Consider the following 23,615-nt stretch of genomic DNA (forward strand, 5'->3'; position numbering starts at 1 on the left):
AACAATGTTATATATAGCAACCTTTCCTTGACATTTGATAAACATGATTTTTTAAATGAATACAGAGGCACCATTTTATTATCTTTTAGTTGGACAGTTAACACTATTTATAGTAGTAACTTTCTGTCAGATCTTACCAGTTTCCCTGTCCTTCAATATGTATTAACTCAGAGATAATACTTTCTTTTCAACAAACCACTTTTGGATTACATCGATTCAATACCATAAAATAGTCTTAGTATCTATTATACATAGTCTAAAAGAATTCTAAATCTGGCAACCAAGACCTTCATTTATCCTTTACCTGGCTCAGGCAATATAGACAATCTCAACATTATTTACACACACTTGTATTTTCTTAATAGATACTCTTCCCTTCTATGCATCTTTTCTTTTAGAAATATGGCCTTTTTTTCCTGATATACCTCAAACATCACATCTTCTATTTATAACAATGGCTAATAGCTGACATTTATTTAATGCTTACTATGTACTAGGAACTCTTCTAAGATCTCTATGTATTAACTAAATTTTATCCATACATGTATATAATCCTAGTTATATATATACATCTATTTTTGGTCCGAATGTCCTAGAAGAGAGAATCTTATCACTGTACTTCCCCACAACATGTGGTATATAGCAGGCATTTCTGTGTGGAAGCTGCATTGGCATTTGCCAAAATACCCTAGAGTGGTGAGGCTGTGAGAGTTGGCTGACTACATCTAAGAAATACAGTGATGAGTTTTAGCAGGGCCACTATACCCTAATTGCCTACCTTTCCTAAAGTAAATCTCAAAGGCAAAAAGATGAGTTTCTATCTTGTTCTTCACCAAGTTCTTCAACGGAGTTAAAAATTTAATAGCTTCTTCCAATGGAGTTTCAACCTAACAAAAATAAAAGACATTATACAAATGGAAGCAAGATTTTGGGGGGATGTGAATTTACTCTAATAACACTTTTTTGGGTAAAAATCACTTACCAGTTACCCAGAAATACACTGTCATGTTTTATACTCCTGTAATCTAAAGGAAAAGGATTTTGAACTCTTCACTGGTTTTTAACTGCAGAGATTATAGATTATTTCTGGACAGAAACTATTGAAGAAGTAAAGAAGACAAAGTAGAACCAGAGCCAGCAAAAGAAAGACGGTAAGATAACAGGTAAGATAGCCAAGGAGAAAAAAAGATGGAGAAGGGATATGAAATAAGACGAAGAGAGCTAAGAACAATAGACAATATTAAAGAATGAATGAATGTAGAGTATGACCAAAGTACCAAAAAATAGTACAAGAGTTCTCCTATGGCACAGTGGGTTAAGGATCTGGTGGTGTCACTGCAGCAGCTTGGGTCACTGCTGTGGCATAGGTTTGATCCCTGGCCCAGGAACTTCTACATGCCATGGGCAGTCAAAAATAAATGACTAATTAAAAAATTAAAAACAGTACAATATCCATTTTGATTGATTTTTTCCACTACAAATTCTATAGAAATCTGTATTTATTCAAATGCCATACTACTGATATCATCTGAAAAGTTTTAATTTATAGAATTCTGTCTCTACACACCCTTTATTAATTATATAAACATATTAATTACATACCTGTAATCACTACTGTGCAAGTGTAATGGTCACTGCATAATTGTGCTCTTGTTCTACTCCTTAGACTGAGTAGACAAGACTATTCTCTATAGACTGAGTTGGGGGTACAGCATACCACTATATTTGAAAGGCACTGAACATCTGGGTTCTTTATTCACCTTCTCTCATTATGGAGGCAATAACAATTTATCCCAATGGAATTCGAGTATGCCATATTTGTCCAACATGCCTGCCAGTTCAGTAATGGTGGTTTCACCAACAAAGATTCTGACCAGGAAATTATTTAACAGCATTAAAAACAAACAAACAAAACCAAGTTAAGCAAGAGGTGGTGTCTGCAAGACTTACTTTGTACTAGTATGTAAAGCAGCTAGTCATTTTTCTTAGGGATATATGCTCCAAACCAGAAATCAATATATGGCACTATCACTGACTCTAACAGTTATAGCTATCAAAAGATAAAGGAGAAAACAGTGGCCCTGTTTATCTCTTGTTATCAAAAGATAAAGGAGAAAACAGGGGTAGAGAACTGGAACCTAAAATTTGCCACACTTTCCATTTCTCCATAGTTCCCACTGTGGCTCAGCAGTAACTGAGCTGGTAATCCAACTGGTATCTATGAGGTTGTGGGTTCGATCCCTGGCCTCGTTCAGTGGGTTAAGGATCTGGTGTTGCCATGGCCTGTGCTGTAGATCGCAGACGCGGCTCAGATCCTACATTGCTGTGGCTGTCGCATAGGCCAGTGGCTACAGCTCTGATTTGACCCCTAGCCTGAGAACTTCCACATGCTGAGGGTTCAGTCCTAGAAAGGCAAACAAACACTTCTTCTTCTTCTTTTCTTCTTTTTTTTTTTTTTTTTTTTTGCTTTTTAGGGCTGCAACCGTGGCATATGGAAGTTCCCAGGCCAGAGAACTGAGCCAGTACAAGAACTCCCAAAAAAGTAATTCCTCAAGGGGTATACACTGAAATGATGTCCTGGTATTTACCAGGATAATTTACTACAGAGAGATACAGCTACTATTATTATAAAATGCAAACAAAAAAGGATACTGGGAAGTTGAATCATTACAAGTATATTTACCAAAATCAGGTATTTGAATTTGGAAAGAGAAAAGAAAAAAATTAATTCTGTCTGCAATTCTAATAAATGAAAACACATGCCCCCAAAGGAGATCTGGATTTCCCATCCCCATATGTTTCTGTGTGCCTCTAATAGGTAAGATTTTTGTCAAGCTAAATCTAAGTGTTTAAATATATGTACATAACCACAATAAAGCCAATTATATTATATACATAATATATATGACATAATATATAGTATATAATATATAAATATATATTTATATATACATAATGCAGTTGAGGATTATATAAAAAGCATATAATGTTCTATAATCAGTGCTTTAAGATAAAAAGTCAAAACTACCCTTGAAATCCCTAAAGTTATAAAGACAGACACATAAATATAGATATGAATATATAGTATCACTAGTTTTCATTATGTGTACAAAACCCATTCAAGTACCAAAATTGCAATCATTGTAGCATGACAGTCACACTGTGAGAGGCACACAAGAACTGAGATAGACTAAACAAATGGCAGTCATTCCTTCCCCCACCTCAAACTCAGGTGGGGTCCTATGTTCACTGAGAGGAATAATGAATGGAACTGCTAGCAGTACGTATCCCCCCACCAAAAAAAAAAATCTATCCAGTCAAGAAGATATGAATTTACCTAAGTTAAGAATGTAGGGGAGTTCTTGTCGTGGCTCAGCAGAAATGAATCTGACCAGCATCCATGAGGATGCAGGTTCAATCCCTGGCCTTGCTCAGCAGGTTAAGGATCCAGTGTTGCTGTGGCTGTGGTGTAGGCTGGCCGTTGTAGCTCTGATTTGACCCCTAGCCTCGGAACCTCCATATGCCATGGGTGCTGCCCTTACAAAAAAAAATGTAGAATGGGACTGCACTGTGTTGATGGGCAATTTAAAACATTTACAAGGGCATTTTTTTCATATGCAATTTTAAAATTTATCAACTGAACTTAAATCTAATTGGAGGGTTAACACATGTTGTATAGGAGTATAGCCTCCCTATACACCTAACACAGCAACAAAAAACTTAAAACTAATGAACACCATACAGACAGGATACTAAGCAGTTACTACCTTTGGTGAGGAACATGTGTGTGCATAATAGGAAAAAAAAAAATCCAGTCAAGATGAATGCCAATTAAAGGCAAGGAGGAACATAGGATGGATGGTGCATGAGAGAACTCATAAATATCAACTACCAACTGCTGTCTCATGATAAATTGGAGAAACAAGCAATACAGATTTCACCAAGCTTTTACACTTATATTCAGTTAACTCAATATTAAACTCACTAAACTTCCTCCAATTTCCCTTTTCTCCTTAATTTAACAATGCTTTTATTATTTAAATTATCCTGAACTAGTGAGCCAAATTTATCATTTACTAAGTGGAAGAATGATGAAATACAGGATCACAAAAAAGCAACTACGGATTATAGATCCAGAATTGGCAGGCACTTTTTTAAACAGACTACAACGCCACTCCTGATTATGTCAGCTTGGTGTAATGTGGCCTTGCCATCAGATTGGAATTTGGCTGAGTGTGTGTGCTATTAGATGGGGGCATCTTCCAGGCAGACATCCTAGGAAGAGAAAGGTGTTCTATGCCTAACAGATAAGGACAGCACATACTGAAGAGCAGTCCATGAAACTGGTGCTTTCCACTAGGATTCTTCCAAATAAAGCAGTCAGAAGCACTTTTCTTCTTTTTACCGCCACGCCCATGGCATATCCAAAAAAATATGGGCCAGGGACTGAATCCACGCCACAGCTGCAACCTAAGCCGCAATTGTGGTAATGCCAGATTCTTTAACCCACTGTGCCAGGCTAGGGATCAAACCCATAGCTTTACAGCAACCCAAACCACATGTCAAGATTTGTAACCCACTGTGCCACAGTGGGAACTCCCAGAAGCACTTTCTGTAGGCATTATTTTGTTCTGAGACTCTACAACCCTCTAGCTACAAATGATTAGACTACAACTTGACATCTGACCTAAAAGACAGGTTAAACACAAAGAAAGCACCAAAAGTGTCTAAGAAGCCCTGGGTACAAGAATTCTCTCCAGAGTCCTCCTTATTACACAGTAACTAAATCCAAAAAGATCCTCTCTTTAAGAATTATAATGCAAGACAGGAAGAATAACAAGAAAAAAGTCATTAAGTAAAGTCATGGGACAGAAAGCAAGCAAGTCGAAAGAATGATGATGGCAGACAGTCAGTGATAATGGTAAAAGTGGTAATAAGATAATAGCTGAGGTATAAAGATGGAAGGCCCCTTAAGTTGATATTTTCTCCAAGTAACTGTGCAATTCTCCATGAGGCCTGAAAGGTCAATTTTCTGTGCTTCTTCACACCCCTATATATTCTGCCAATAAACTCTCGACATCAATAATAAGGCATTATCTTTGTTCCTAAAAAGTATACAATTATTGGAGTTCCCATCGCGGCACAGTGGTTAACGAATCCGACTAGGAACCATGAGGTTGCGGGTTCGATCCCTGGCCTTGATCAGTGGGTTAAGGATCCTGTGTTGCTGTGAGCTGTGGTGTAGGCCTGGTGGCTACAGCTCCAATTAGACCCCTAGCCTGGGAATTCCATATGCCATGGGAGCGGCCCTAGAAAAGACAAAAAATAAATAAATAAAAATAAAATAAAATAAAGTATACAATTATTGTCAATATATCTTTGTGAAATTTCCAAGCTACATTTATCTACAGTTCTCAAATAGCAATATTGCCATGAGATATTCTTGTCTATCTGCACTGGTATAATTCTAAAAATATTTTCCAATTCTACTTGTTAGGTATCACATTGTTCCTTAGTTATACAGCAACCAATGATTTCGAATTTTGAATTACTAGTAAGCCTAAAACTGAACTCTAGAGCAGTATGCTTACTATATTGCTTTACCATAAAAAAATCATACAATTATTTGTACATGGAGTAGGAGGGTGTCAGGACCACAAGAAAAGTGCATAGGTTATGTTACTAATCAAAATGATTCACATGACAATGAATGCCTTAGTTTCAGCTTAATAGTTAAAAATGGCAGATAAGATTTTTTGGCTTAAGGGAAAAATTAGGGGACTTTTAAGGTATTCGGTTAAAATACTGAGTAAAACAAAGAAATACTATAAAAAGACAACATGAGTCAAGAGATATACATAGAGAACTCTCTTTTTTTTTTTTTTTTTTTTGGTCTTTTTTAGGGCCGCTCCCACGGCATATGGAGGTTCCCAGGCTAGGGGTCTAATCGGAGCTGCAGCTGCCGGCCTACACCACAGCCACAGCAATGAGGGATCCGAGCCGCACCTGCAACCTACAGCTCAAGGCAACGCTGGATCCTTAACCCACTGAGCAAGGCCCAGGATCGAACCCGAAAACTCGTGGTTCCTAGTCAGATTTGTTAACCACTGAGCCACGGCAAGAACTCCCAGAACTCACTTTTTACAAGCTCAATTTAGGCTAGATATAAAAAGTTGAATGTTGCCATTCATAACAGACACCACATTCTTTTTTTTTTCTTTTTAGGGCCAAACCTGGTGGCAGATGGCAGTTCCTGGGCTAGGGGTCGAATTGGAGCTGCACCTGAAGCCTACACAACAGCCACAGCAACGCAGGATCCGAGCCACTTCTGTAACCTACATTGCAGCTTGCAGCAACGCCGGATCCTTAACACTGAGCTGAAGCCAGGATTGAACTTGCATCCTCGTGGATACTAGCTGGGTTCTCAACTCACTGAGCCAGAATGGGAACGCCCATACTACATTCTTTATACATATATTTTCTCTAGTCCTAACATCTCTGCCTATAGGGATTTTTCCTGGTCCCATTTTATTGTTGAGAAAACCATCAGAGAGGTTAGACAAAGTGTCCAAGATACACAGTGAAGTGGAAAAGCTAATGTGTGGTCCCAGATCAGAATGACTCAAAGGCCAAAAATTTCCAATACATCATACTAGATTTCACTGGATCAGAATCATTATCTCAAGTTTTTTTTTTGTTACAGCCACCTGTGGCATTATTTTAAGTTTTAAACGTGAAATGCAATCAGAAAAAAAAAAAGAGAGAGGGAGAGAAGGAGAAAGGGAAAGAAAAAAAAGAAAGCTAAAAATTAAAACGATTTTATACTCTAAGATCTCTAATCAAACTGGCTAAGACTGTAAAAGATGACAATAGAATGGTCATGAAATTTTACTTAATTGTGCTAAACATTACTCAAGTACCTTGGCCAGTTTCTCAGGGATAAGTTCTTCTTTTGGACCTCCAATTTCCTCATCATCATCATCTTTCTTCTTTTTCTGATTTCTCTGCTGCTTTTCTTTTTCTGCATTTTTTTTCTCTTCCTCTATCTGGGCTTTCTTTTGAGCTCTTCTTTGTTTATTACGTAGCTTCTTTAGCTCTTTGTCAGACATGTTTGCTGTAAGCAATAAGTGTTAATAAAATTATCAACATGTTAACCCAATAAATGATAATCAATTACTACTATGTAATAGTCTCGTACAAACATCCATTAAAAAATTTCATGTTGCACATGTTCATATGCCTCTGTGTACCTTTTAATAGTGTCACATTTGATAAAAAACATTAACCTCTTCAAAAAAAAATTTTTTTTTGGTCTTTTTAGGGCCACCCCCATGGCATATTGAGTTCCCAGGCTAGGGGTCAAATTGGAGCTGTAGCCACCAGCCTACATCACAGCCACGCCAGATCTGAGCCACGTCTGGGACCCACATCATAGCTCAAAGCAATGCTGGATCCTTAACCCACTGAGCAAGGCCAAGGATTGAACCTGCATCCTCATGGATACTAGTCAGATTCACTTCTGCTGAACCATGATGGGAACTCCTCCCCACCCCCGGCCCCCGCCCGCCCCAAATTTCTGAAATCAAGTGAACTATTGTGGCAACCACAGCAAAGCACAAGAGCAGCAGTAAACTCCTTGCTTCCATTCTCAGCCCATAACATGCTGTTTCCTATCTCTACAGCACTGTACTATGCTTTCTCCTAGAGACACCTTCTCTCATCTTGTCAAACAGTACTGCCACTACGCCTCATATATTCTGCGTGCCACGATACTTTGTTTATACATACATCTGTTTCTCTTTTAGACTGCAGACACCTTGTTTCACTCTTAACCTTTGTATTGTCAGAGCCCAGCAACATACCAAAAGACAGAGAAGATACTCAAATATTCGTTTAAGGGATACTGTATAAAAACATACAATAAGTTAAAAATTTGACATAAAAATTAATATCCCTTGAGGTACAAACCATAGAATGTCTCAAAGAAAGACTAGAATCACTGATAAATATACCATAATAAAGTGAAAAGTCTGTAGTGTTTAAACTTAAGCAATAAATCTGAAAGCTATGTTCAATCAGTATTTATTTGGAAAACACTTAATAGTAAGAAATGAAAAAAGTCATGCTAAAATACACTAGCACTGTGATAACTTTAAGATATGTCCACAAATTCTTCCCTTAAAAAAGTACAGCCTATTTCGCTGCCCTTAACTGTGGGCTGGACTTACTTTTTTTGGTCTTTTTTGCTATTTCTTGGGCCGCTCCCGCGGCATATGGAGGTTCCCAGGCTAGGGGTCCAATCGGAGCTGTAGCCACCGGCCTACGCCAGAGCCACAGCAACACGGGATCCGAGCCGTGTCTGCAACCTACACCACCGCTCACGGCAACGCCGGATCATTAACCCACTGAGCAAGGCCAGGGACCGAACCCGCAACCTCATGGTTCCTAGTCGGATTCGTTAACCACTGCGCCACAACGGGAACTCCTGGACTTACTTTTAACTAAAAGAATGTCACTGCTGCAGCCTGGGTCACTGCTGTGGTATGGGTTCAATCCCTAGCCTAGAAACTTCTTCATGCCATGGGCACAGCCAAAACAAAATCTTTTCTTAAGGCTCAGAATTCAGAAAAATGGTGTTACTAATCAAACAAAAGGTTCTCTTAAAAATTTTAAGCATATGATTCATAGACCCGCTCAGCTACAAAACTGACCTTCTAAAAAACTTGGAAGAAAATTTTGTCCTCTCAGCAAAAGCACAAAAAAGATACTTGTGCATGTGGATTTCAATAAGATTCACAAAAGATCCATAAAGTTTTAAAGAAAATGATAATGGCTGAAACAGAGCAAACTTGGACTGAAAGGAACAGACAGAATAAAATGAAAAGAGGTCTTAACACTCCCCAAATTTTGGAAGTAGACTAAAAAACTACTCCGTTGCAACAAATGCTAAACTTTCAGAACCAAAAGAAAAAAAAAAAAAAAAAAAAAGGATTCAGACGGTAGATCAAAGAACCCAGAGGGCAGAGCCAGGAATTTCTCCTGGATCTTCAGTCATCAAAGGACTGCTAATCTGTACGCAAATGGACTTGAAAATTGATATAAACCAGTAGCTCCTGTTATGTCTCCCATTCCCCCTCACCAATCCTTTTTAAACAAAAATGGGTGGGTGCTCTATTCCTCTTCCACCACTTTATACTCGATATGTAGTTGGTAGATAATTTGTTTTAGTTCACAGGATTACATAAGAAAAAGAACACTACTTGAAGAGCTACACTAAAGAACCCTATTTAGGCATTCCCACTGTGGCTCAGCGGGTTAATGATCCAGCATCGTCTCTATGGAAGCGGAGGTTTGATCCCCAGACTGGTACAGTGGCTTAAGGATCCAGTGCTACTGCAGCCATGGCTCTGATTTGACCCCTGCCTTAGGAATCTTCCACATGCCTTGGCTGCAGCTAAGAAAAAAAAAAAAAAAAAAAAAAAAAGGAACCATATCAAAAAAAGTCTCAGAAATAAAAAAGATGGGGTGGGGGGATCCTTGGCCTGGTGGTTAGGAATCAATTATTTCACTGCTGTAACCTGGGTTCAATCCCTGGTCTCGGAACTGAGATTCCACATCAAGTTGAGGCACGCCACGGGGGGGGGGGGGGGCAACAATTCAAGAAATCTTGTTAGCATCTGCACCTCATTCACATTTGGATCTTGGACTAATGCTATAATGGGATGAAACTTTAGGAGGCTTTGTGAGGGGCAAGTATATTCTACATGTAAGAATAATATAGGGAGTTCCCGTCGTGGCGCAATGGAAGCAAATCCAACTAGGAACCATAAGTTGCCAGTTCAATCCCTGGCCTCACTCAGTGGGTTAAGGATCCGGCAATGCCGTGAGCTATGGTGTAGGTCACAGACGCGGCTCGGATCTGGCATTGCCGTGGCTCTGGTGTAGACTGGCAGCTGTAGCCCCGATTGGACCCCTGGCCTGGGAACCTCCATATGCTGCAAGCGCGGCTCTCAAAATACAAAAGACCAGGAGAAAAAAAAAGAATAATGTAGATACTTGATGTCCAGGAGTTCTCAATGTGGTACAGTGGGCTAAGAATCTCACCGAAGCAGCTTGGGTCACTGTGGAGGAGCTGGTTCGATCCCTGGCCCAGTGCAATGCATTAAAGCATTGGGTGTTGCCATAGCTGTGGCCTGGATTCAGTCCCCAGCCTGGGAACTTCCATATGCCATGGGTTTGGCCATAAACAAATAAATAAAACAAAATACTTTATGTCCAGAATGCAGAACATGGCATTTAAAAATATGTCCAATACATGGAGTTCCTGTCATGGCTCAGTGTTTAATGAATCCGACTGGGAACCATGAGGTTGCCAATTCAATCCCTGGCCTTGCTCAGTGGGTTAAGGATCCGGCATTGCAGTGAGCTATGGTGTAGGTCACAGATGTGGTTTGGATCCCACGTTGCTGTGGCTCTTGCCTGGGAACCTCCATATGCTGCTGGTGCAGCCCTAGAAAAGAGAGAGACAGAAAATAAAATAAAATAAAAAATATGTCCAACACAGATGGCCAAAAACACATGAAAAGATGTTCAACATCACTAATTATTAGAGAAATGCAAATCAAAACCACTATGAAATACCCTCACACCAGCCAGAATGGCTATCATCAAAAAGTCTACAAACATTAAATGCGGAGAGGGTGTGGAGAAAAGAGGACCTTCTTACACTGTTGGTGGGAATGTAAACTGGTACAACTACTATGGAAAACAGTATGGAGATTCCTCAAAAAACTAAAAACAGAATTATCATTTGATCCAGCAAACCCACTCCTTGTCATCTATCCAGAGAAAACCATGACTTGAAATGACCCATGTACTCCAATGTTCATTGCAACAATGCATACAATAGCCAAGACATGGAAGCAACCTAAATGTCCATTGACAGAGGAGTGGATATAGCAGATGCAGTACATACACATAATGGAATATTACTCAGCCATTAAAAGGAAAGAAATAATGGCATTTGCAGCAACATGGATGGACCCAGAAGTTATCGTGCTAAGTGAAGTTATTCAGTGAGACACCAACATCATATGCTATCACTTCTATGTGGAATCTTAAAAAAAGGATACAGTGAACTTCTTTGCAGAATAGAAACTGACTCACAGACTTTGAAAAATAAAAAATTTTTAAATGTCCAACAAGGAGTTTTGTTGTGGCTTATCAGTAATGAACTTGACTAGTAACAATGAGGATGTGGATTCAATTCCTGGCCTCCATCAGTGGTTTAAGGATCAGGCATTGCTACAAGCTGTGGTGTAGGTCACAGACATAGCTCAGATCTGGCCTTGCTGTGGGCATGGTATAGGCTGGCAACTGCAGCTTCAATTCAACCCCTAGCCTGGGAATTTCCATAAGCTACAGGTCCTGCCCTAAAAAGCAAAAAATAAATAAATAAAAATATGTCAAAAAATTCTTTGATTTTCTTCCCCACTCAAGTATATGTTGTATCTGGTGACCCACTTCTCCAATTAAAATGTGGAGAAAGTAAGACAGGATGTTATGTCTACAGAAGAGAACATTTGGGAGTTCCCTTGTGGTACAGCCGGTTAAGAAGCTGGCGTGGTCACTGCAGTGGCTCAGGTTTCTACACATCCCAGGCATGGCCAAAAACAAAAACAAAAAACACAGAGAGAGAGAGAACATTAATGGTGATGTGGCTTCCTCTGCTCTCTCGCTACCATGTCTTTAGGAACTCAAGAAATCCTCAGGAGAGACTGAAGAGCCGTGTGAGTGAGCCATCTGGGAATGGATACTCCATCCCAAGACAAGTCTTAAGATGACAGGAGCTCCAGCCAATATCTTAATTACAACCTAAGACACCCAGAGCCAGAAGCACCTAGATTCTTCTATGGAACCACCTATGTGAATGGTTGTTTTAAGCTGCTAAAATTGATTAGGCAGCAACAGATAACAACCAATAGATTAAAAACAAATATATACCTATTTATCTCTTTTTTTTTTTTTTTTTTACTTTTTAGGGCCGTACCTATGGCACATGGAAATTCCCAGGCTAGGGTCCTACACCACGGCCACAGCAACTCGGGATCCAAGCCATGTCTGTGACCCACACCACAGCTCATGGCAACGCTGGATCCTTAACGCACTGAGCGAGGCCAGGGATCAAACTTGCATCCTCATGGATACTAGTCAGATTTGCTTCCGCTGAGCCATGGCAGGAACTCCCATACCTGTTTCTCTTTTTGCTGGTAAAGAATTCCTTAAAAAGAATTTCAAACAAGAACTAAAAATTACATCTTAGAAACACAAAACTACGGCCTGAGTGGTCACATAAATTCTGACATTTTAATGATTTGTAAAATAACTGCTACCACTTGCATGCTTACTACAAGACTAGATACAACATATACATTATTTTATTTAACAATCTTGACAACCTCATAGATTAGAGTGTAATACTATTTTATATATTAGAAAACAGAGCTTTCAGAGGAAAAATAATGATCTGAGTAATAGTAAAAGGCACAGCAAGGATGTCAATACATTTCACTCTGACTCTGAAGTCTAGGCCAGGCTTTCTTTTCACCATGCTACACCAGGAGTCAGCAAAACTTTTTCCCCAACAGGTGAGATACAAAATATTTTTTGGCCTCGAAAGCCATAGGTCTCTGTTGTAACTAAGCTCAACTGCTGCAGCATGAAAACAGCAATAGATAACGTGTAAAGAATGGGCTGAGGTAGGTCCATAAAATTTCATTTACCAAAACAAACTACAGTATGGATTTGGCCCACGGGCTAGTTTGTGAGCCTATTCTATACCACATGCCACTGCCTTAAAAGAACTCAAGTCAGTTCATAATTATTACCATACAAAAATAGAGAAAGGAATAACCATATAGAAAATTAATACAGAAATTAAGAGTCCAAATCATATATCCCTTAATTTAACAATAATTATCTTGATAAGCACAGTTTCAACTTCACATAAATTAGCTAGTACTACTGAATATAATAGAGGCTCAGAATTTTAGCTTAGGAGGAGCGAAAGGAAAATTCTACTATGTTGCATTATCTTCTTTTTAGAAGTTGTGTGTATATATATGAATGTATATATGTGTATACACAAAAAATAACATCTTAATCTAGACTACTCTACCCAGTCAAACTAACATACACATAAGAAGGCAAAATAAAAGAAATCTGGAGTTCCTGTTGTGGCTCAGCGGTTAACAAATCCGACTAGCATCTATGAGGATACAGGTTAGATCCCCGGTCTTGCTCAGTGGGGTTAAGGACCCAGTGTTGCCCTAAGCTGTGGTGTAGGTCGCAGACATGGCTCAGATCCTTCGTTGCTATGGCTGTGATATAGGCTGGCAGCTACAGCTCCGATTGGACTCCTAGCCAAGGAATCTCCATATGCTGTGGGTGAGCCCCTGCTGCCAAAAAAGAAATCTAGCAGCGATATAAAGGCTTCTAAGTTTACTGAAAAGATAAAAACAAACTATTGTTCCTATTAATCAGCACTGTTTTAACAACCCTAACCTACACAATAAAGCATGGGGAGAAAATATTTAAAGAAACTGTTTACAAATTAATATAATGGCCTCCATAGAAACAAAAATTTTTTTTTTGTCTTTTGTCTTTTTAGGGCCACACCCTTGGCATATGGAGGTTCCCAGGCTAGGGGTCCAATCGGAGTTGTAGCTGCCAGCCTACACCACAGCCACAGCAACGCCAGATCCTTAACCCACTGAGCAAGGCAGGCCAGGGATCGAACCCACAACCTCATGGTTCCTAGTCGGATTTGCTTCTGCTGTGCCACAACAGGAATTCCCATAGAAAAAAAATTTTAAATGAACTGAAAAAACTACTAAACCTATTACAACATTCAACAAGTATACCAACTTGACATACAAAAACTACATTAATATTCACTTGGAATATTATAATGCAGAAAGGGGGCATGTAGGGATGATACTGACAATAAATTTGCTGAAGTTGTAAGACAACAATTACTCTAAAAAATAAATAGGCATTTCCATCATGGCTCAGCGGAAATAAGTATGCATTCACGAGGACGAAGGTTCGATCCCTGGTCTCATTCAGTGGGTTAAGGAGCTGGCATTGTGTGAGCTGTGTGTGATGTAAGTTGCAGACTTGGTTCGGATATGATGTTGCCATGGTTGTGTCATAGGCTAGCAGCTATAGCTCTGATTTGAAACCTAGCCTGGGAACCTCCATATGCCACAGGTGCAGCCCTTAAAAAAAAGACCATAAAATAAAATAAATAGGAGATACATGCATTTTAGTATGCAAAGGCTGAATACTATTTAAGATTTCCCAATCCCTAGATAACAATCTGTATGTTAAATGCAATTCATATTAGAACTCCAAAAGAAAACTTCTGGAAAACCAACTAATTCTACGGTTGCAAAAATTAACATGTAAATCAAAAAAAATTTAAAGACATAGTATTAGATTAAGAGAAAAATGGGTAAGAACAGAAATCTGTATACTGAGGTCAATACATAATAGTTTTAGTATATCTCTTTGTTTTAATATATATTAAGACAAGATAACATGCCCACAATCTACCACAATATTTTTTCAGAGTTTAGCTCATAATAAAAGCGAATTTTTAAATATGATGACATTTTAAAACATGAACGTGGACGATCCATTCAATAAGTACTATTTAGGGGTGAGCAGTCTATCTGGGGATAAAAAAGCCACCCTCCACCCTCACATGTAAAAATTATCTCTAGATGATTAAACAGTCAAAAGTAAAAATAACAAAACAAATATAAGAAAACATAAAAGACATCTGCAAATATATTTTATATTTTGAAGACATCTTTCTAAGCAAGACCCAAAAGCCATAAAAGACTAAAAAGTTTTTTATCTCATAAAAATTAAAACTTTCAGAAAACAAAAGATACCAACCATAAATAAAGTTAAGATCTAAGTGACAGGAAGACAATATCTGCAACACATAAATAAAGATTAAAGCCCTGAATATGTACAGAACCACAAACCAAGAAGTTTCAAAATAAAATAAGCAAGGAGTTCCTACTGTGGCACAGTGGGTTAAGGATCCAACATTGCCGCAACTGTGGTAGAGGTTGCATTTGTGGCTCAGATTCAATACCTGACCCAGGAACATCCATATGCTTCAGGTACAGCCCAAACACCCCCCCGTCCCCGCGCGCAAAAACCCCATAAAATAAAATGGGCAAAAGATATGAACACGCAACTCACAGAAGAAACCCAAAGTCCACATATACGGATGTTCCACTCTTAAACATCTAGTAATTATAGGAGTTTCCATTGTGGCTCAGGAGTAACGAACCTGACTAGTATCCATGAAGACGTAAGTTTGATCCCTGGCTCAGCTCAGTGGGTTAAGGACCCAGGGTTGCCATGACCTTCAGTGTAGGTCGCAGACATGGCTCAGATCCTGCACTGCTGTGGCTGTGGAGTAAGCCAAAAGAAGCTACAGCTCTGATTCAACCCCTAGCCTGGGAACTTTCATTTGCTGTGGGTGCAGCCCTAAAAAGCAAAAAAAGAGGAAAAAAAAATTTAGAAATTATAAATTAGATGTTTTGCTCTCTAAGTACCAAAGTGTAAAGGATGGGTAACATTCAGTGTTAGCAACAAAAGATAATCTCAATACAGTGAATACAGTGTCGGTGGCAATAAAAACTGGTAAATATTTTGGAGTTCCCCTCATGGCCCAGCGGTTAATGAACCTGACTAGCATCCACGAGGATGTGGGTTTGATCCCTGGCCTCACTCAGTGGGTTAAGGATCCCAAGTTGCCGTGAGCTGTGGTGTAGATCACAGACACGGCTCAGATCCTGTGTTGCTGTGGCTGTGGCATAGGCCAGCGGTTACAGCTCCTATTCAACCCCGTATCGTGGGAACCTCCATGTGGCGTGGGTGCAGCCCTAAAAAGAAAAAGAGACAAAAAAAAAAAAAAAACCTGACGAGCATTTTATGGAAAGCAATTTTACACAACTTTCATATTCTCTAACCCAGCAATCTCTACTTTTAATAATCCATGCAAATAAATATGTGCATAATGATGTACAGGACATTTACTGTAGCACTATAATAGTAAATAGGAAAAAACAAACCAACCCAAACATATTCCTCCTACAGAGCCATTACAATGATTAATGATGACATTCAGCTGCACCCAAACATGGAGCAATACTATAAAATGAAGGGGGAAAAGTGTAAATTTCAGTTATGGGCTAAAAAAGTAAAATGAAATGAAACAAAACAACCACAAAGAACCACCTTGAAATGTGTGCATAAAACACTGAGAATGGTAACTGCACAAAGGAAAGTGAACATTTCATAAGGATAGCTCTTTGAAAGGAGATAACCTTTGGGTAGGAGAAAAGTGAAATGGTATTTTCACATTTGTTAGGTATTTTTCTGAGTTGTTTCAACTTCATATAAGAGTTAATTGTGTACCATATGCATAATTTGAAGAAGAGGTGGAAGGCAAGAAGAATGAATAGGAAAGTAAACAAAAGAAGCCAGAAGATCACAGCTCTCAGCTTCGATTATAAATTGTCACCTAGATTCTCACTGGCATTTTCTCTGTACTTGAAGAAGCAGCAATAGGTAGAGTTTCCAATGAAATCTGTACAAGGGTTTCAATGTGTGACCTTAGAAAGTTCTAAATTGTTCTCAGGCAATAGGAAGTAAAATTTTTTTTTTTTTTTTGCTATTTCTTGGGCCGCTCCCGCGGCATATGGAGGTTCCCAGGCTAGGGGTCCAATCGGAGCTGTAGCCACTGGCCTACGCCAAAGCCACAGCAACGCGGGATCCGAGCCGCGTCTGCAACCTACACCACAGCTCACGGCAATGCCGGATCGTTAACCCACTGAGCAAGGGCAGGGACCGAACCCGCAACCTCATGGTTCCTAGTCGGATTCGTTAACCACTGCGCCACGACGGGAACTCCAGGAAGTAAAATTTAATAACAAATTATCAAAGATTCAAAGGTCTTCAGTAAGAGGAAGGATATAGAAACCTTCATAACCTCAGAAGAGAAACAAATCCAGGACTGAAGAAAAAATAAAAGTCTGACACATTTTAATGCTCTAACTCCTGTAACATTTTGCCATGAATAAGCCACAAAATATCTGGACAAACAGTATCTTTCTAGGAGTTCCCACTGTGGCTCAGCAGAAACAAATCTGACTAGTATCCATGAAGACACAGGTTCAATTCCTGGCCTCGCTCAGTGGATTAAGGATCCAATGTTGCTGCGAGCTGTGGTATAGGTCGCAGATGCGGCTTGGATGTGGCATGGCTGTGACATAGAACAGCAGCTATAGCTCCAATTCGATCCCTAGCCTGGGAACTCCATATACCCTGGGTGTGGCCCCAAAAAGACAAAATGTCAAAAAAAATAAAATATCTTTCTACATGCCTGGATCACTTTTATTATGAGATCCTTTCCCAAATAATTATCTAAGGAAGACTTCTCCCCACACATTCTGACATCCTGCTATAAAAAATGGCATGTTAAAATTGGTCAAATGATAAATCACTGGGCTAAATTTTACTGGCTTGATTCCAAACTGGGTTTTAATATTCAAATAATAATTATCTTCTAGTAAGTTGATTATATATTACTATTAAAGAGAGAAGTAACTAGATATACTGATGGCCAAGACTAATGTAGCATTCTAACACTAATATAAAATTAGTATAGTATAGTAGGAAACAATTTATACTATTGGGTAAACCAGATATTAAATGTAAAATTCATGAAATTCAACTCCTTAGAAGGTAATCATTACAAATTAAATTCTCACTTGACCTGTCAAAGACTAAACAGTATTTGCTGCTGAGAGAAATTCACAAAATGGTCGTCATTTTCTAAAGTATGTATAACAGTTTCCCATAAGATGCTTAACAAAAAGCTCAGGGAAAAATATATATTACACCAAAACATAAAAATACACATATACAGGGAGTTCCCATCACAGCTCAGCAGAAATGAATCTGATTAGTATCCATGAGGATGTGGATTTGATCTGTGGCCTCATTCAGTGAGTTAAGGAACCAGTGTCACCATGAACTGTGGTGTAGTCACAGATGCAGCTTGGATCTGGCATTGCTGTGTATATAGCTCTGATTAGACAACAAGCCTGGGAACTTCCACATACCACAGGTATGGCCCTTAAAAAAAAAAAAAAAAAAGCAAAGCAAAAAACCCCCAAAACCCCACATATATATATATATACACACACACCATAGCAAGCAATAAGAACTCTTTGAATGTTATACCTGTATCAGCTTCATGTTCTTTATTTTCATCTGTAAGGGGGTTGTCATGAAGCTTCAAATAGATCTCTATAGCAATTCTTGCTGCCTTGAAGTAAAATGGATGCTGTCGAAGTACATCTTCTAGTTTTAATAAGTCCACATATGATCTAAGGGTAATCTTCCTCATACAGTATGTATGAAAGTCAAACTGGTCATCAGTGATTTCTATAAAATGCTAACAAAATTATCTTTTTTATTAAAGTGAAGTATAGTAATAGCAGAGAGAGCTACAAAAGTCAAGCCATTGCAATTACTTGTTTCCTAGGCATTAAAGAATCAGTAAAATCTAAAAACATTAAAAATTACAATAATTCAACATAAACACTCTGCATATCAAGTAAGCAAATACATTAGCCATCACCTAGCATAGTATATGGCATACATTAGGCACTGAATTATTTGCTGAATGAAAGGAAACACAATGCTTTAAATATATATTTATTCCTTCCTTAGTCATACTTAAATAAAGCTATCACAACAAATCAAACAGAATTTATCAGTATACATAATGGTGTAATACAGTAGATTTATATATTAAACATTCAGTTTTTATATTTAAAACAATTTGCAAAAGATTGTAATATGGAGTATTTGGTAATTTTTCTAAGAATACAAACCTAAATCCTATGCAATATAACGCTGGTATGAAGGGAAATCAATTAGCAAAAGTCAGTCAAGTAACCAGAAAACAACATATTTCAACTAAGCTCTGGGGTTCTCAACGTGATAAAAGACCAGGCATGAAAATATAAAAATTATTTTTATATATGAAAAACAAAAAATGAACACCATTTCTAATGATAGAAATGAATCAGAAGTGAAGAGGACTAGGAGTAAATTTATCAGAAAAAGAGGAATTACATAGGTTACAGAAATACTGTGAAAAGGCTCTGAAGCATATATCTAATATTTATCAAATATTTATTTATTTAGCACCATCAATCAACCCCACAACATATAAGTTTCTAGATAACTTAATGAGCTTTGTATGTAGCTCATACAAAGAAGAGTAGCATCGATTAGAAAGAAGCATTAAAAAAAAAAAATCAATGAAAACGGAGCCAAGATATAAACATTCCATTAAGTTTTTTACACACATTCTGGCAGGAAGAGAAGACAAGTGGAAAGTCTGCTGAATAAACAGTCTATAATACTTTCAATATGAAATCTGAAAAACATGAATACTGATTTTTAGAATTTTTTTTTTTTTTTTTTTTGGTCTTTTTGCCATTTCTTGGGCCGTTCCTGCAGCATATGGAGGTTCCCAGGCTAGGGGTCAAATTGGAGCTGTAGCTGCCGGCCTATGCCAGAGCACAGCAACACGGGATCTGAGCCGCGTCTGCAACCTACACCACAGCTCACGACAACGCCAGATCGTTAACCCACTGAGCAAGGGCAGGGATCAAACCCGCAACCTCATGGTTCCCAGTCGGATTCATTAACCACTGCACCACGATGGGAACTCCTGATATTTAGAATTCTTACTGTGTATTATTAAAGTGAGAGAAAAGAAAAAAAACTACATAGGATTTGCCAAAAAACCTTCAATGTATAACAAAATAAAATGAGAAACTTACTCTTTCAATCTCATGACATTTCTTAAGTGCTTCACCAAATTTATTCATGGCCTTATAAGCTTGGGCACACTCTGTCTGGAACCACATGCACTGCATTTCATTCAAATTCTCCACTGCTGATGTTCCTTCCTATATGAAAAGCACACATATTCAAAGACAATTTCCTATCAAATACATTATTCCCCCATAGCATTTAAGAAGGAAAAATGGGAGTTGCCTTCGTGGCTCACCGGTTAACGAACCTGACTAGGATCCATGAGGACGTGGGTTCAATCCCTGGCCTCGCTCAGTGGGTTAAAGATCTGGCATTGCCATGAGCTGTGGTGTGGGTCACAGACATGGCTGGGGTTCCACATTGCTGTGGCTGTGGCGTAGGCAGGCAGCTGTAGCTCTGATTCAACCCCTAACCTGGGAAGCTCCATATGCCGTGGGTGCGGCCCTAAAGTAGCAAAAAAACCCCCCAAAAAAACAAAAAATAAAAAGGAAAAATGGTCAACTGATTTGAATTATTTCAAAATAAGTTTTTTTCTTTTACCATTCTCAGACTAGGAGGGAACAGTCAATACACGAAAGAAATTAAAATTATATATTATATCTCTAACCAATAAAAACAACAACAAAAAATCTTGTGAATGATTACTCAAAAGACCTACATAATTGCGGATGGAAGGTAAGGTAAGAAATAAACAGGAGCACAAAGAAGACACTCCATCAATATCATTAGTTCCCTCTGCCCCTAAAAATTTCAACTGAGCATTCATCAGTATAAATCAGAGTTTTAAAACTCATTGTACAACCATATAAAAAGAAAGCTGTTTTATAACAATATTTATTTCACATGTTTTTGATAAGGCAATTTAATTAAAGTTCTGTTTTGATATTAAAAATATTAGAAGTAAACTTTGAGGAGTTCCCACTGTGGCTCAGCAGATTAAGAACCCAACTAGTATCCATGAGGATGTGGATTCAATCCCCCGCCTTGCTCAGTGGGTTAAGGATCTGGCATTGCCTCAACCAGTGAGGCTCGGATCTGGCATTGCTGTTGGCTGTGGTGCAGGCCTGCAACTGCAGCTCCAATTTGACCCCTAGTCTGGGAACTTCCATATACAACAGGTGTGGCCCTAAGGAAAAAAAAAAAGTAAACTTTGAAAAATAAGGTATACAAGTGTGAACTGTTTATTTCTAAGTAAGAAAACTAGCTGTACAAACCCTTGTAAACTTTGAGCACATTTCTTCAGCCTCTTTTATGAGATTGGCTTTTAGCATGTACTTTGCACACTTGGAATTGATAAATCTGTCTGCTGTGTCCAAGGCCTGGGCCTCATCCATCCACCTTGCAGCTTCTTTAATATTCCCAGCATGCTAATGGTAGCAGGGTACAAAAGCAAAATAAACCTGTCAGTATGCTAATTTTACCATGGAGATAGTTTCCTGTTCATAAATAACTAAAATACAAATGAAGAAAAGGTAGTATTTCATCCCTTATGACCCTTATGTAGTAGACACATACATTCTCCTGTTAAGTTCAGATACCTTTCTGCTCATGTAGAATATAAGCTCTCTGACAGTAAAGACTTGTTTTAAAATTTCTGTCCACTCTTATAACCTCAATGACGGCACACTACAACAGTAACTGGCAACACAGTGAATACTCAAAAATAACGGTTTAAGAGTTCTGTCATGGCTCAGAGGTTAATGAACCTGACTAGTATCTATGAGGATGCGGGCTTGACCCCCAGCCTTAATCAGTGGGTTAAGGATCCAGCATTGCTGTGAGCTGTGGTGTATGCCACAGATGTGGCTTGGATCCTGCATTGCTGTGGCTGTGGCACAGGCTGGTGGCTCTGCTGATTCAACCCCTAGCCTGGGAACTTCCATTTGCCAGGGGTGCTACCCTAAAAAGACACACACACACAATAAAGGTTGAAACAAAGAAAAAAAACAATCAAAATCTTTAAGTCAGAACAACATAATTCAATGTAAAGGTCATAAAAGGAAAAAGGATGGCCAGATTTCTACTCTAAAGGAACCAAGAAACATGATTAAGATCACAATGATCCTCACTCTAATTAGTCTAATCCATTTGACAAAACCACAAAACTAATGAGCTTTCTGGCTTTGAAAAAGTGCTTTTAAAACATTACTTAATTTCATTATTTTTTGGTAAATAAATTACTGGTTTATGATTTCTTCCCCAACAGCTTATATTACTAAACTGTATCTGTATTAATACAGAAAAGAGCCAATTTTAAGCTGATGCTAAAACATACTAAAGAGTCTTAAGTAAGACCCAGGAGTTGAAGAGGCAAGAGATAATACGTAGAATTCATAGAAGAAACATTCAGTTTCACTTCACTAAGATTACTAGATACTGATATGATCATATTCAAATGTTAACAGAAAGAAACATTTCACAGCAAATGTAATTATTTTTGATTGCCTATAGTCTTGTAACTTAAAATCAAGAAAACACAGATATATGTGTATATGTGAATATATCAGAATATAAAAACCATACATAACCATATTAATGTATGTACACGTTTGTATATATGCAGATACAGATAAATAAGCAAATTTGCATAACCATGACAAGTCTAAAAAGTAATCAGACTGAGAAATGTACTATATTTGTCATTCCATGTTTTGTTAGCTATCAAACGTCATTTTATTTACAACACTGAGAATCTATAACATATTTTTTTTAAATGCCTTATTACCTCACAAGAAAAAAGGAGAAAATATTTTTACCTTATAGATTTTAGCTTTTACAAGAAAGAGTTCTATCAACGTGGGTGTACTTTCAATAGCAGTATTTATGTATTCCAGAGCAATAGATGGCTGACCAATTTTGTCATAATGTTGTGCCAAGTAGTACTGGACCCAAAGTAATGTGGTTGGTGGTTCCTCTTTTCCATCATCTTTTAAAAAAAAAAAGAGGGGGGAGGAGAGAAACAAAGATTAATCACTATATATTTTTTAATTTTTATGTATTTATTTTTTGTCTTTTTAGGGTAGCACCCACAGCATATGGAGGTTCCCAAGCTAGGAGTCAAACTGGCCTACACCACAACCACAGCAAGACCAGATCCAAGACGCATCTGCGACCTACATCACAGCTCATGGCAATGCCAGATCCTTAACCCACTGAGTGAGGCCAGGGATCGAACCTATGTCCTAATGGATACTAGTCAGATTCATTTCTGCTAAGCCATGATGGGAACTCCAATCACTCCAATCACTAATATATTAAGGGAGTAGCCACCTCAAAATAGCTCTATCTTTATTAATAAAGAAGGTAGTTCAATCCATGTTATATATGCATCTACTTATGAAACTACCTCTAAATTTATAAGATCTTTGGAAGGGACCACACTTTCTGCTCTGCATAATTACAGCTCCTAGCACAATGGCCTGAATAGTAAGAACTTCATATAATAAACATAGCAGATAAATGAGCTCAAAGTTATACTACCCAAAAAGAAAAATGGATGGGGCAGAGGGGCAGGCTGTACTAGAACCATGAGAGTGTACTGATCAAGGTGTTAAGTATGAGGGGAAAAAAATACACTCAAGAGAAAACTTCCATTAAAGTGAGGTTAAGAAAAAAGAAAGGTTTGATTGTTTAATTGGGTTTCTAGCTAATGTACCAAACTCAACATAAAT

The 23,615-nt window shown here is 38.2% G+C and overlaps 1 protein-coding gene across 2 annotated transcripts in view; it reads right to left on the minus strand.

Annotated features, from left to right (window-relative positions):
- NAA15 (N(alpha)-acetyltransferase 15, NatA auxiliary subunit) overlaps positions 1–23,615 on the minus strand; it is an 82,875-nt gene that overhangs the window by 14,832 nt on the left and 44,428 nt on the right. For both annotated transcript variants that reach the window (XM_003129186.6, XM_005656536.3), the window contains exons 11-16: positions 22,701–22,870; positions 21,159–21,311; positions 19,950–20,078; positions 18,334–18,547; positions 6,921–7,114; positions 779–887 (exon numbers count right to left, since the gene is read on the minus strand). In XM_003129186.6, the coding sequence (XP_003129234.3) occupies positions 779–887; positions 6,921–7,114; positions 18,334–18,547; positions 19,950–20,078; positions 21,159–21,311; positions 22,701–22,870 (969 nt within the window). The remainder of the gene's footprint in view (positions 1–778; positions 888–6,920; positions 7,115–18,333; positions 18,548–19,949; positions 20,079–21,158; positions 21,312–22,700; positions 22,871–23,615) is intronic.

The sequence above is a fragment of the Sus scrofa genome, chromosome 8 (assembly GCF_000003025.6).
Source record: "Sus scrofa isolate TJ Tabasco breed Duroc chromosome 8, Sscrofa11.1, whole genome shotgun sequence".
NCBI classification, from domain to species: Eukaryota; Metazoa; Chordata; class Mammalia; order Artiodactyla; family Suidae; genus Sus; species Sus scrofa.